Source organism: Cebidichthys violaceus, unplaced genomic scaffold (assembly GCF_023349555.1).
Source record: "Cebidichthys violaceus isolate CVI_PGR_0920_01 unplaced genomic scaffold, fCebVio1.0.p SCAF_20, whole genome shotgun sequence".
Taxonomy (NCBI): Eukaryota; Metazoa; Chordata; class Actinopteri; order Perciformes; family Stichaeidae; genus Cebidichthys; species Cebidichthys violaceus.
In genome coordinates, this window is record NW_027176373.1 from 3,296,663 (window position 1) to 3,311,756 (window position 15,094).

The 15,094-nt window shown below is 39.8% G+C and overlaps 1 protein-coding gene across 4 annotated transcripts in view; it reads left to right on the forward strand.

Moving 5' to 3' along the window:
* The first annotated feature begins 13,935 nt into the window (after positions 1-13,935).
* Positions 13,936-15,094, forward strand: part of gabrg2 (gamma-aminobutyric acid type A receptor subunit gamma2) — a 48,414-nt gene continuing 47,255 nt past the window's right edge. For all 4 annotated transcript variants that reach the window (XM_068715694.1, XM_068715696.1, XM_068715697.1 and 1 more), the window contains exon 1: positions 13,936-14,482. In XM_068715694.1, coding sequence (XP_068571795.1) covers positions 14,367-14,482 — 116 coding nt within the window. In that variant the 5' untranslated portion in view covers positions 13,936-14,366. The remainder of the gene's footprint in view (positions 14,483-15,094) is intronic.

Consider the following 15,094-nt stretch of genomic DNA (forward strand, 5'->3'; position numbering starts at 1 on the left):
AAAATGTTTTCTAATGTAAAAAGTAAAAACAAAAAAATCTTGAATGTTAACATAAAAAAACAGACTCAAACAAACTCGAACTGGAAAGGATCTATTGTAATGTATTCTGAAGGTACAGTATGCACTGAATCTCAAGTGAGGGTCCTCTGTGGGTTAGCGCGTGATTGACAGAACATCAGATATACGACTGCCTCGGCATAGCGTGACCACCGTTATGTCAGATACCCTTTCTCACACTTCCAAGCTGTCTTGCAGCCATCCAAGCGGGTTTCATCCCAAGTGGCAGCATGAGACCAGGAGAGGCAAGGGTGACGCGAGGGACAGAGAGACAGAGGAAGACATACAGTACAGGGTGAAGAATGATGGAGGGAATGGTAGAGACGGGGGGGGGGGGATAATCCACTAGAGGTTTTGAATGCTCTCCAGAAAGAGCATTAAGAAGATACTTAGCTGAATCCATTATGCGTCTGCTTTAAATCAAATCATGTGTCCAGGTAATTGCTCTCACATTTGAAAACGAACATCCTACCTCCCTCCCCTGAATGCTTATTTACCCTGCCCCATCCATCTGAGATGTGGGATGGATGAAGTGGGAATCAGTTGATGATGGTTTAATGTTGATGATGCAATAAACAATATGAGGACGGTGTAACCAAAAATGGGTTGATGAGGCTAAATGAAGTATAATGAAGCAGATACAACAACAATGATGACATGGATGACAACAATGATGGTGATGATTGTGATGATGATGATGATGATGATGATGAGATTACATTATAAATGCAGGATTTACCCATTGTGCCAGTGTTTCTTCAGCAGTTTCCCAGTTACACACCGTTATGCATGAAGGCTCCCCAGTAAAATGCCATTGTTCTGCCGAGTAGCACCACTGGCAACTGTGAAGGATAAGTACTTTTCTCAAAGTCAACATGATATTTACTTTTGGGGATCCATTGGAAATGAAACCAGAGACAGGTTTAGAAAACCCAAATTATTTAAAATGTCAACGACTTCCAGGATATACTTTTTAGGCCAAGTTCACAGAACAACAGTAGAAAGCAATGACCTTCTGTGTTGGCAGCTACATAAATAAAGTGAGTTGAGCTGCTTCAGTCAGAGATGACTCAAGGGATGAGATACCATTGCTTGATACAATTTTGAGAAGAATTTTATGCATACTGTTTTATTTTGAAGGATTACCTTCTCCTGTCATTTCATTTCCTGCCCTGGTGTGTTTCTTAGCACTTTGGTTATCTACACCTGCCCTCAATTACTCACCTTTTGCCATTAGTTTCCACTATTTATTTACTCCTTGTTATTTTCCCCGTTCCCCGTCAGATTGTCTTTGTTAATCCTTGTAAGTTTATAGCTTTCCAGAATTTCCTTAGGTAGTTTTTACAGTATTTGACTTTGCCTTGTTCCCTGGTTGTTGGATTGTTACCTATGCTTTCTGTGTAGACTTGTTTAGTAGATTTGAACTGACCACCTGTGTATAACTGCCTGTTTTTGATCCCTACCTTGTATCCTGTGTCTCTTCGTTTGAGTCTATGTACAGCCCAGAAACGTTACTTGTGCAATCTTAACAGTAACGAATTGTGCAAAAGAGATTACTCCAGATAAATCAGTTTATAGTGCACACATCTTGTTTAATATTGTAAGTTTGGTTGTTGCTGTTTTTTATTGTTTCTAAGTTCACTTACTAGCTCTTTCAACTGTATCTCAGCGGATGCTGCTTGTTTAGTCTTCATCATGATAACAGTCAGTGAAAGTTGAACCTATCTTCCGTTGAACATAATTCCAGCTCAATGAAGAGTTTGTTAATATGGCCAAATGCATAATTTAGAAATTAATTTGTCATCGATAGCCACTCGAGGTGAGTATGACTGTCCTCTCTCTTCAGTTGTCTACTTGTGGGTCTGACTGACTGTAGAGGCCAATTTGCGATCCACATACTGTACTTTGGTGCAGTGTGGGCAGGAGTAAGTTGTGTCCGTTGGTGATGGTTGAGACTTTTTCTCTCTCTCCTTTTAGTGCTGTCGCTTTGTCTCTGCGGCGTGGCAAAGTCCCATTTCATGACACACAACTCCTTTCTGTAAGTTTTCTTCCAGGAGTGCCTCTCCAGCACAATGTGCTCCCATGTTGCTCAATGTGATGTGGAATGTCTTCAGATATTGATATTGTCCTTGAAATGTTGCTTTTGCTTGCCCGGGGCTTGCTGTTCTTCCTTCAGCTGGGAATACAGAATCTGCTTGGGGAGACGTGTGTTTGACATGCGGATGATATGGTCGGTCCATCAGAGTTGCTGCTGCATTTCTGTGGTGGGGATGCTGGTCGTGTTGGCTTCCTCTGATGTTTGTGCGTCTGTCCTCCCAGTGATCCTCAGGATCTTTTGTAAAGAACTGTTCCAGGGCTCTCTGATGCCTGCTGTAGGTGGTCCATGATTTGGCTCAATACAGCAGGGTGGGGAGGACAACGGCTCTGCAGTAAACTCGTGTAGTATATAACTCACTAGCGCACAAATCAGAATTTGCAACACACTGCAGGCTGACCACATTAGTCCTCATTCGTTCTGCTGCAAGTAAGGAAAATGACTGCTACAGCAAATGAATTACTCAAACCTTCAATGTGTGAAGCCCAAATTGACCTTTACATGACGCCTATCAAAGAAGTGTATTGCATAATTGAAAATCTTTGAAATATAAATGGACACCGAATCTCATCAACTTTCAATGTAGAACATCAACAGGAGGAGTGGACTCATGTACGGCTGAGTTCAGTCCAGTTCTTTGGCTTGATAGGTGTTTGTGCTTCACCCAGAAATTATCATTATCCCCCCCCCCCCCCACACACACACACACACACACACACACACACAATTGCCAACCCAATCCATTTTGAGCCAGGGGATTACTAGATTTTTGGTTAAAATATTATTTAATTTTTACTCTTCATACAAACACATGCTTACAATTGCAACATAATTTAAAGGAATCTCTCTCTCATCTTACACAATATCCAGTTATTTCATTATCTTCTATTATTATGGGATTTCTAACAGCATATTTTTGTACTTAGAAGAGCTTTCCAAGATGCACAGATTTACAGTACCAGCCAGTTGTAACAACATAAAGAAAAACGTGTATACAATCTAAACTTGAATACTGTGACGTCCTCTGCAGCCTTCAAAAGCATCAATAAATCGAAACTATGCCTCTATGACCTTGGCTCACCAAACATGAAAAAAAAAATCTTTGGAAGCCACACAAACGAGAATGAAGACTTGACGTCATCAAGCGACACCTCCTGGAGCTGTTACGTTCACTGTATATAGTGTAATTAATATGAGTTGAACATAGCAAGAGTAATAACTGAGACATCTGCAGCTCTATATTGTATAGTCGTATGGATGCTTTCAATCATTATATTTTATAATGCTGCATACATTTCCTTAAAGAAAAAGGAAGAAATATCAATCAAGGAAATGATTGTATTGTAGAGTTTACAGAAGAATGTTGCTGTTTGTTGGAATGGGCTGTCTGTATATAAAGAGCTGGTCTGGACAATTGTTGTTCCGCTTGGATGTTTTAGCTTCAAACTAACTTTTCAATCATGAGTGAGAGTGAAAAACTGCCAAATTAACAACAGCTTCGAGGATTTGTGAATGCAGTAGCTCATCTCATAAAGCTTGTAAAAATAAAACATAAACAGAGGTTTCACTGTGAACTCAAGCTACTCCCAAAGCGGAGTCTTAGACACTACAGTTTCACCAAATGCATCGCTTTCAGCCCAAGGCACTTTCCTTTCTATCTAAATTAGACACAAACCATGTTTCAGCTCCCCAGGTAAGAGCTAATGGCCTTGGGTTAGGCATCAGGCATGAAGACACTCCCACTGATCCAGAATACATTTGGCAGCTTTATAAACAAAAAACTCTTTGTAAACTCTATGATGTATCAGAGGAGTCACAGTATGAAATCTGTAGCAACTGATGTGATGTCGTATTGTCAGTAGGGATCTACCAACAAGAGCCGCTTTTTTGTTTATTTGCACTTTCTATTAGGTTTTCTCTACAGTAATTGTGTGTGTCTGTTATTCTCCCTTTTAAGTCATTTTTCAGGTGTAACTGTGGATTTCCTGTTCTTCATATCGCAGACACCACAGTACTGTTCCTGGTGTGTCTCCAAACATCGACCCTAGCAGTGCACTTCACCTCTGATAACTCTACTGGTGGTATTCATGCGTAAGGAGCCAAAGGATCTAAGCTTGTAGAGACATACAACACACGGTAGCTTTGCTGTCCGAGTACATAGAACAAGCCAGGCTGCCACTGGGGCTCCCACCAGTGCCTTTACAGGCCCGTGATCAGAGGAGCAGAAAGGGATATGTTTCCACGGACTCCCCACTGCTCAGTGAAGAGGGATAAAGGCAGGCTGACTACCTGCACTTACCAGGTTTACAGACAAATCTCAGGATGCACAGGGTGTGTACAGAGGCACTAGCAGGTTGTATAATCACTGGAGTTGATTATGTAGTGTGAAGACAGTAGAAGTCCGACAAACCCACTGTATGTTAAGGTAAACTGGTATTGTGGAATGTAAATGTCCAGGTCAGGGGTAAATGTTTAGTTAGGCAAGCCCATCCTCAAAGAAACACACGTGTTGTGGCTTTGAATGATTGCTAGCAACAACTATTTTGGAATACACTGAACATAAGTTCAGTGATGAACAGAGAAGAATTGCATTGTGATGCAGGAGAAGTTTCTATAGATGTTGGATACTGTATCTTCTCTTTTCTTATTTTGCCATGAACCTGAGTTACCATTGACTTCCATTGTAACTGTTGTGAATTCAAGCTGATCACAGATGCTATTCTCTTTGAAGAAATAGGCAACACATGTTTCAAGCCTACACTTTCAAGCCTACAGGGCAAGAGTGTTTCAGGTAGTCCATACAGATTGTGGACAATTTTGTTCTGTAATTTTTTATAGAGAATATGTTGAAAAAGTTATCGTCCATGGAGTTTAAGGTCCTAAACTCTATGGATGTGTCAACCCTGGCTGTTGTGTATCCTCTTAGTCAGAGACAAAATGTGAGGCCCCCTTCACCATGGCTGAGTAAATTACCAACTGTTGTTGTGAGTAACCAATATGCCAGCTATGCACAATGGGACGGAGTGCTATGGCCTTGGGTTGAACAAGATGTTATGCAAGCATTCTGACGGAGACGCAGAAAAGAGTAATGAGCTTTAGATACAGCCTTCTCCTACGCAATGAGTATTTCAATCCCAGGCATTAAAAACTACTGAGGTGTGTGCAGATGTACTGCACTGATTAGGTGAAGTAGGCCTCATGTTCATGAAAATAAAACTATTGTGCTGAATTATTTCTCCTCTAGTCCTTTCGAATGTCATTGTAGAGTGAAAGGGATGTGTTGCTCTACGCCAGGGGTGTCAAACTCATTTTAACTCTGGACCACATCAGCATCATGGTTGTCCTCAAAGGGTCGGTTGTAACTGTAAGATTGTATAAATGCAACTACTCCCTAACATATTGTTAAATAACTGTCTCTGCATTTGATTATTGTTTATTCAAGCGTAAAAAGATTGTACATCCAGTTATATAAATGTCAAATTATAGTTAAGCACATTTCTGTTATTATAACATAAATCCTTTTAATTTAGGGTTAAGAAGCCCACATTACTCTATCAAAGATCAAACTTTTAAAGAAAATAACACAGACAAAGATCATCAAACAAGTTATTACATTCACTTTGTTCAAAGTTATTTTTGTCCTCTCTCTGCATCACTAATGTCCCAGTCGTCGTCCCATTCATGCAGCTACATCCAAGAGCTCCTCACTGACGGTCAAGTCTGCCTTCAGCCTCTTATAAACACTGATAGATGATGTGTGATGTGTCCGTGTTGTCTGTGCTTTCATCAACAGCTAATGAAAAAGGCAAGTACCTGCTCGTCTCTTCAGCTAGCTGAGTTGTTAGATTGTCTGCTTGTTCCTGAACTCGGTCTGCGATGTTGTTTCTTCACAAACTGACATTTGTAAAAGTCTGAATCTGGTCGGAGCTCACCTGCTCACATACCTTTAGCATGCACTGCTTCAAAAATGCACCCATTTACCCATAGATTTCATGTGTTGTTAAGCCACGTTTAAAGTAATCTTCAATATACTCACAATCCATTTCTATGTCAAATGTAGAGTAACCTATAAAGAGCTGCTCCTATGACTGTTGTGTTTACATTTTTACTTTATATCTCATAATTTCGACCATGGAGATATTTTTATTATCAATTCAAACTTTTCATTTTTTTATTTTTTTTTGGTAATTCTTTTTATTTTTTTTGCTGGCATAAAACGAAGTAGCGGGCCGGATTCGACACCTGTGCTCTACGCCATGAAAATGATGTTTCCTGTGAAAGCCACAGTTACACTTCCATCTTTGTCTCTTACAGCTAATACTGTATGATGAATAGAATTTCATATTAAATGTTAGGCAGTCACTTAGCAGGTAATCTCTATAAACAGATTCTGCAAATGAATGCAGACTGTAGGCAACGGAACAAGATTTTAGTATCGAAAGCGTTCTGATTTCCATTGTCATATGAGTAATATTGACCAGTCATGTTTTAGCAAGCTTTGGTTGCATGCAGGTAAACAGTCCGTGTGGAGACCAGAAGAGGCAAAACAAATTGGCCGAGACGCAATCTCTGAACCCAGCAGCTGATTGAGGTATAAAAACCAACTCGTAAGTTGCTAATCGGACCGTAAACAATAACCTTTGCATGGAAGAAGAAGTCTTAGCTGATAGCCAATGAGTTCCCAGATTGCTTTGAAGGTTCAAAGATTTAATAGCTACTGGTTAAAATCATATTCTTGTATTAAAGGTGTTATATCATCCATATTATCCATACATATTTTTCCCACAGTTATAGTCCAATCAAGTCACCGTATTATCATGTTGATAAAGAATAATTAAAGATACAGTAATGTTCTGCACTCTTATCTGCAGTATTGTGAGCCACAGCCTTTGGCCACCATTACCGCTCCCTTTCGATATTACTATAGCGAAGTGAAACATAAAGAAATACATGACAAAAAAATGCCCTCTTTTCTTAATACCTTAGGTGACATGCTGTCCATCAGAATCAGAATCAGAATCAGAACCGTTTTCTTGCGGAATTTGACTTGGTGTATAACATTAATAGGGAAAAGAGTGCAAGGGTGTTTAGCTGTAAGATTAATCCTGGGGATGTAAGTGTCAGAGTCAGTAGGAGTCCCAGGCTTTGTTAATGACTCCAACTGAAGACGGGAAGAACGCAGCAAGCTACATTAGAGCTTTTTATTAGCTGGGATCAAAGTAAATATGAGTCTTTATAGCTATTTTAATCTCTTAAAAGAAAGAAAAAAATGGAAACTCAGGTCTATGATGAATGGGGGATGGTTGAGCATTAGTGTCCATCTGATGACAAAGTGGGCCTCTGCCACATTTTACAACTACAAAAAAAAGCAAATGGAAACAGAGAGTCCATCATGAAGGTGAAAATACCAGCAACACTTGCAATTTTATTTTGGTAAAAAATGTGGTGCAGTGAAGGCCACAGGCAGAAAGGCATTTGTATTTCACTGAAAAGTTATTCCCTACAGCACTAAAAGCATTGCTGTAATTTTCATGGCGTTAGCATTCTGCCAGGGGAACCGTTAATCTTGATGGCAACTGTTGTGTAATGATAGGGAGATTTACTTATGCTAGAATAATGTATCATACTGTAAGTACATCCCAAAGCAGATAAATATTTTGGCATGTGTGGAAGCATTTCTGTGATGCATCTTTCTCACGCTTCAGTTTTTTTTTCCTCACAAAGAGGCTTTAGAAAAAAAAGGAGACAAATTCCTGAGGGTTCAAGGCAGAAATGGCCTAAAATAACACTTCCCGTATTGCACTATCCCTCTGCTTTAACTTACTTGGCAATGCATGCTCTGCCTGTAACTTGCAGCACTCTCTTATTTTGGCATTTTCTCCCTCATATGTAATCTGTAGTATCTGCATCAGTGACTTTGGGCTCAATTGTGGTTTGTGCTTGATAAAGCCGTGACCCTGAAGAGAACACAAAAGCCTCAGAAATAATACCAAAGCTGAAAGCAGAAACTCCCTGTGATCTACCTTTGGGAGTGGAGATTATACCTGCTTAACGTCAAGCAGACCAAATACAGCCAGCTAAATTTCCCCCCAATCACAGTGGAGAGGTTAGATGCTGGCAGGCACCTCCCAGCCACAGTTCAGGAGCATGTGTGCAAGCCTCATGGAAATCAGAGAACTGAACTTGATTGTTACAGGCTTAGAGCAAATCCTTATGGTTTATTCAATCCATATACAATGGATGGTTTACTGAATCAAAACAATTTAGATAGAGCCAGATACATTGTCTTTTTGAACTTTGTTTCAACTCTGTAAAACAAAATAGAAAACTCCAATGGGACCTAAGATATGATATATATTTCATCACTTGGCTGATGAACTCTCACTTTGATTTTTCTACTCCCGTTGTTCTTTCAAGGCCATTTGTCCTGATCAAATAGAGTAGCTGGATTGGAAGGGAGCACACTGTTGTAGATTTACATTTTGTTAATTTCCACTGTTTTGGAGGCATTGTTTGGCTGTAAATATTTTGAATGAATGGTCTAAAATAGTCATATTGCATGTTACTTGAGACAAACTTTAAAAAGCCATCATGGTGTTAGACCATTGCAAACATTACTGTTTCTGTTATCCGTCAAAACAGCTTCTGAACCCTCCAAATATAGATCGGTTTACGGTAGTTTCACTGTTGATTAGATTGAACTTTATTGGCAGGTTCCTATGGAAACTGTCTAGTCTGCAAGCGGCTACAATGTATATTTCACTGCTTTACACTACGGCATCCTGCCTTACTGCATGTTGCCTGTGGCCCTATATATATATATATATATATATATATATATATATATATATATATATATATATATATATATATATACATACATCAATCATTCATCACATGGGCTTACTCAAGGAGTTTCCAGACACAGTCCACACACTTTACCAGGCTAAATGCAAACAGCGTGAGGGTAAAAGCTTGTTTAGTCTTGCCATTCTGACTGAGAGGTGATTGATTTGGTGGTTTGTGCCCCCTTCAGGTTGCAAGATCTGAGTGCCCACAAGTCTGAATCAGTTCACACCCTCTGCAGCTGCCTGTCCACAGTGAGTGGGCTGTTGGCGTCACATATCAAGCCAATTCTAGTGGTATTATCCCCCATGGTGATGACGTGGTTGTTATTCAACTGCAAACCTCCAGGCTCTGAAACGTAAGCATGAGCATTTTGAAAACAAATGTTGTTAGAATTGAAATGGTAAAAATGAGATTGGGGGAGGGCTAATGGTAGCATAGTAAGGCATGTTTGTGACCACATAGTTGTGTATTGGGAACAGCCAACAGTGAATGAAGCACATGTTCATATGCAGTTCTTATCCTAGGTCAAGGTGGTAAATTCCCCTAGGTTATGTGTTTCTAGTTGAAATGAAGAATAAAAGATGACAGAAACTGTGACAAGCTTGAAGATAAAAAAGCAAATCAAGAGATGCAGAGCTGTTACTCTTAACGGGGGCCCTCATTAAATCAGCAGAGAGAACCAAATGACTCAGCATGACATGTTGGATGAAGAAACAATTTCTAAATGGGATCTGATACGATTTTAAAGAAAGTTGTGCTATACAACAGTTATGGTAAATAAAAGGCTAGAGTCAATTGGACTGAAGATGAGCAAGGTGGAATCCAGTCTGGTAGCATTTCAAATGTGGTTTAAAAATGTTAGTAATGTCAGACCACAGAGAGTGCTTTCTCATGTTCACGTCCGAAAGCTCTCAGTGAGGAGGGATGTGTTTCTTGTGAATCTTTCAAAAGTTTCAAAAGTTGTTGTGTTTTTCTCCTACTGTTTTGGGTTTTTAGATTTGGATGTTACATCACAGTAGTCTGAACGCCAGACCAATATTCTTATATCCAATAGTGCTTACAGTAGATCATTCTGCTCCCACAGCTTGATGCTAACCGAGTGGGGCTGTGACAGCATATGTGTGGGTTGTAAAACTGGAATGATAGTGGAACTGGGCATCTGTGTGTTCAATGGTGCCATTATAGAAGACTATACCTCCACCAGCTCTTTTCTAAAGATGACACAACATATCATCATAGCCAGACTCACACATGCACCCTGTCTGCAGAGAGAATGTGTGCCATGAGAGATGAACTCATTATGGTTTGTTTTTTTTAAACAGGCATGTCACCAAACTAAGCCGTCACATGCCAGTACCGTCTCTGCCCACAATGTACCCAATCATTTTGATTACCCAAATGAAAACCTTGGGTGCTTTGTAACAGGCCGTTTTATATAGATACAGTATATATTATGCTGCATTGTAATAGATTTCATGCACTAAAGCCACTTGCTCAGTTTAACTTACTACAGATATTTGAATCAGGTTGGTGTAATATGTCTGTATAACACGCATTCCACGTGTACGCCAGGGGCCCTATAAGAATTATGAGTAAATGCCAGTAAAGGTAACTACATCCATGTACTTTCTCAATGTTATAAACACACACAAAAGAATAGGTTTCCTGAGGTAGGTCAATGCGTGAGAGCCCAGGTGCACCCGTGATATGGGGATGCTCCAATTTGGTTGAAATTTCTGCTGTGACTATTGGACCAAGTGGATCTAACCTGACATCTCTCATTCTCTCTCTCCCTCTTTTTCTCTCTGTTAGAGAGAGAGAGAGAGAGAGAGAGAGAGAGAGAGAGAGAGAGAGAGAGAGAGAGAGAGAAGAGAAAGAGAAAGAGAGAGAGAGAGAGAGAGAGAGTCTGAAAAAGAGGAACAGAGGTAGATTCTGCTGGGGATATTAACTGGCTGCCTTGTATCATCAGAATAAATGTTGGGTATGAGCCATATAGATTCAAATTAATCATCTAGTAACATGCTTCAATCTAATTATAACTCAACTGTGAAGGTCTACCACCAAAACAAAATACATCCGCATGGGTTAATTAACCGTAACAACTTAGTAGCCACTGGGTATAGCATTCTTCTAAATTACCTCTTCCATCATAGCTAGATCGATACCTCCTACTGCTAACCAGTATCTCTGATGTTGACGCTTGGGTCATGACCTGCATGGCTAGAGTCTCTGACAGCTGTGGTGATGTGGCTGCAGGGCAAAGAGTGATAGCTGGCCCTGGGGACTGAATGATATGGGACATGCATGTGTGTGTTTGTGTGTGTGTGTGTGTGTGTGTGTGTGTGTGTGTGTGTGTGTGTGTGTGTGTGTCTGTTTATACCAGTTTAATTTACAGAGTATGATGAGCAAAGCCTAAAATTCTATTTTTATTTCCAAAGTTGTAGATATGTAGAATATCTATACAGGGATGTCAAATTGAAAAAAAAAAGAAAAAATAGCATGCGAGGGCAAATAGAGGTTACTCTCCTCAGCTCAGAAGTGTTTTAACTGCAAAACTGTTAACTGTGTTTTAAGTATTATAGTCAGATTTATGAAACATAAAAAATGTCAAAACATGCCCCATATTACTATCTTGTTTTCGTTGTTTGGCTTGTGAAACCTATATCTTCAGTCAGAGATCTCTTGAGGTACACTATGGCCAGGTAATACACATTACAAACAGGTTTTAATAATATATTAAATATTACAAGACTTCCTTTCTTCATTGATACTGTTTTTGCGGCTGCTGGTTTACTCTCTTTTAAGGAGTGCTGCATGCCTGATGAAGCATCTGTCAATTTTCTTAAGATGATTAACCTACGCTGAGCCTCACTTGCCACAAATAAACACATGATGGTTATTTCAAATCAGACACAGCTCATCTTCCATGCATGTCACACTGAGGCGGCTACAATCAACTTTGATTGCCACAGTCAAATTTTAATAACTAATGTTTAAAAACAGAAACCAGACAATGGCCGGTTGTCATTCTGTGTGATTGAGTTTATCAGGCCTCAAACATGAAAAACAGTACAAAGGTTTAAGATGGCCGTCGCCTCATGAGACCATAAAAGTGATAATGCAGCATGTTCAACGCCTGTATGCCCATGGAATACATGTTTAGAGGGGAGTTTGGGCTAATGCACCATGACAAGACGATGTCTCGGCTAGCACCTGCTTGTTTCTACTGCGCCTGCTGCTTTCCTTGGTGGAAGCAAACTTGAAAATGGAAACTTGACAGATATGTCCTTGGGTCAGTCAAAACAGAAGACAGAACAATGCTGCTGAGGACATGTGATCTACTTTGCTCTTGTCATTTGCGTCACGCACACAGTCCTAACAAGCACCAAATTAAATCTTTGCATATGTTTGTGTTATTTATTTATCCTGATTTTCCTTCTCTCTTTTAAAGTAGCATTTAAAGACGCTAGACACTTGCCATTCAAGCATGTGTGTAAATAGATTGAGGGGGGGGGGGGGGTTGCAAACAGTTATTTATGAGACAGTGTGGGATTGGCTACCCGTCTGTACTTTAGATTATAAAGACATAGTTTGTTTCTCAAACATCCCCTCAAGGAGTCCTTGGAAAGAATTTACACCACACCAAAGCAGGAGCATTAGCATACTTATATAAGGATAATAAAATGGGTGAGAGCACCCTACGAAGGACTATGAAAACCTCAGTCAAAATATGTCAAAAGACTTGGAAAAGCTCATATATATCATTAAATAAATATGCATAATGACAAAATATAGATATGTCCTGTGGCAAAGGCTACTTAACGTCATTCAGTCACGCAATCAATTAAAGTGAACAATAAATATCAAAGTGAACTAATCAGCTCCTTTTTGGGGATGACAGTGTTTATTTATTTATTTATTGTCAAATCAACTGGGCCGTGGAAGGCTGTATCCTCTGATTTGAGCAGCAACAAACTGACGGAAGCTGTCCTTGGTGCTGAATGGTGGTTTGTTATACAGATGAAAACTAATAGAGCTGTCCAAGGTGCTGAAAGCGTGACTGGACTCGACTCAGGCCTGCGGCTCATTTAGGATTCTAAATAAATGTGTATGGCATAAAGGGACACACACACTCACACAGATATATACACACACACACACACACACACACACACACACACACACACACACACAATTATCCACCTAAAATGATTTGTCTAATTACTTATAGGGGAGTTTCTTTGAAAAAGTGTACTCTAAAAAGTCATTTTGGGTGTTCTTGCTCCTTATTAGTCTGCAACAAATCTAAGGACCCCAGGATGTCACTTAAGAACGTTTTCACATTATTTGGCAACAAGATTACTATCACCATTTTGATATTGTTAAAAATATGAAATATGAAACACCACATGAAACCTGAAGAAGGGTCATGGAAATTGGAGCAGAATGTGCCTTGTTCTTTCTGAGTGTCCGGCTTTCACTAGTTCTACCTTTTTATTCTAAGAGATCCCGTGGATAAATATAGATCTACTACAGTTACTCCAAAAGGGTCTGTGTGTTTCTATTTTAAGGACACAGGTACGCAGCAGGTGAAAGAGGATACTAGAGTAGAGAGAGGATACTGTTTAAACTAGTCCACTAATGTTTGGTTTCCCTCCATGGTAATGTATATGGCCTGAAATCACATGGTTGGAGGAGTTTATTACTAATCAGTCAATGTTGTATTGGAATTTGACTCACTGTATCCTCACTCATATGAAGTTCCAAACAGTTAAGTGATTTAAAAAAAGATATATATATATATATATATATATATATATATATATATATATATATATATATATATATATATATATATATATATATAGTACTGCTATGTAGCATTACAAAATAAAACCACCATTTTTTTCCCACTGTAGCACCAAGCTAATTATTTTTACCGTAGTCAGTGCTGCCCTGCTTCCGCTTGGTGAAACCACGCATGTGTTGATCCGTGCTGCAGCAACGTGCATCAGTTCCTCTCTGACCCCAGTGTTAATCTGCATTCAGGCTGAGTCTCCTGTTTTTTTTTTCAGCTGCTCGACATTAGAGTAGCATATTACTGGGGTTCGCAGTCTGTGGCAGTTTTTTAGGGCCCTGTTTAGACTTACGATTCGCCAACAGACACGCAAAAAAAAAAAAAACAAGCGACGCGAAATCAAGCTTTCTACTCGCATCGATTTTGTTTGGGCTGATTTCCTTTCACCGCACGTCCGCCTGGGGTCCAGGTTTGCAGACCCGCTACCGCTAACGTGCGTAATGTATCGTAGGGAGGAAACACAGTAAATAGACGGAGACGTCCATCTGCAATAAAGAGGAAACGAAGATGGTGATGATGGCTTCACCGAATTTTGCCTCCAAATGCTCGACAGCAATGGCGAAGCCTTCCCTTCCCCTGAAGCTGTTTCTCTGGGTGTTTATTGTCGTTAATCTTCCTACAAGGTAAGCCATCGATGCCGTCCTATGTCCTCTCTAAACCGTGATTCTATGTCGGCTTTTTTTGGTTTGCGTGTGCCTTATTTTAACAACACGTAATTCTGCGGCGCCTCCCATCTCATGCCAACACAACCCTGCTTTTAGTGGGATCCTGGCCGATTAGGTAGCTGATAGAATCTGATTTTATTAGAAAATACAAGGTATGTTGCGCGTATATAGCATCTTTAATCGTCGTTAGATAAGGGAGTGTGATAGACATGTTTTTAGATACCTACAGCGACACATGCACCGCATTACAGGGAGATTATTTATTTATTTATTTTTTATTTTTCTTTATAGAAAACAAAAGCGACGAACAGCTACAGTCTGACTTAAATATTCGGCTGTGGGAATCTGATGAATTAATACCGTGCAATTTTGCAGTTAAACATGTCTATTAACAGGCCAGCATCTCTCACAATATGTCCAGCGTTAGAAATAGCATAGTGGCAAGCTACTTTGCTTGAAGCTAAGGCTACATATAGTCCCTGCTAAGCTGTCTTTAAGGATCAAGTCTATTCTAAGGGCCAGAGCCTGGTTATTAAACGCCGGTGTCGGATGTGGCAGAACTCGAATAGC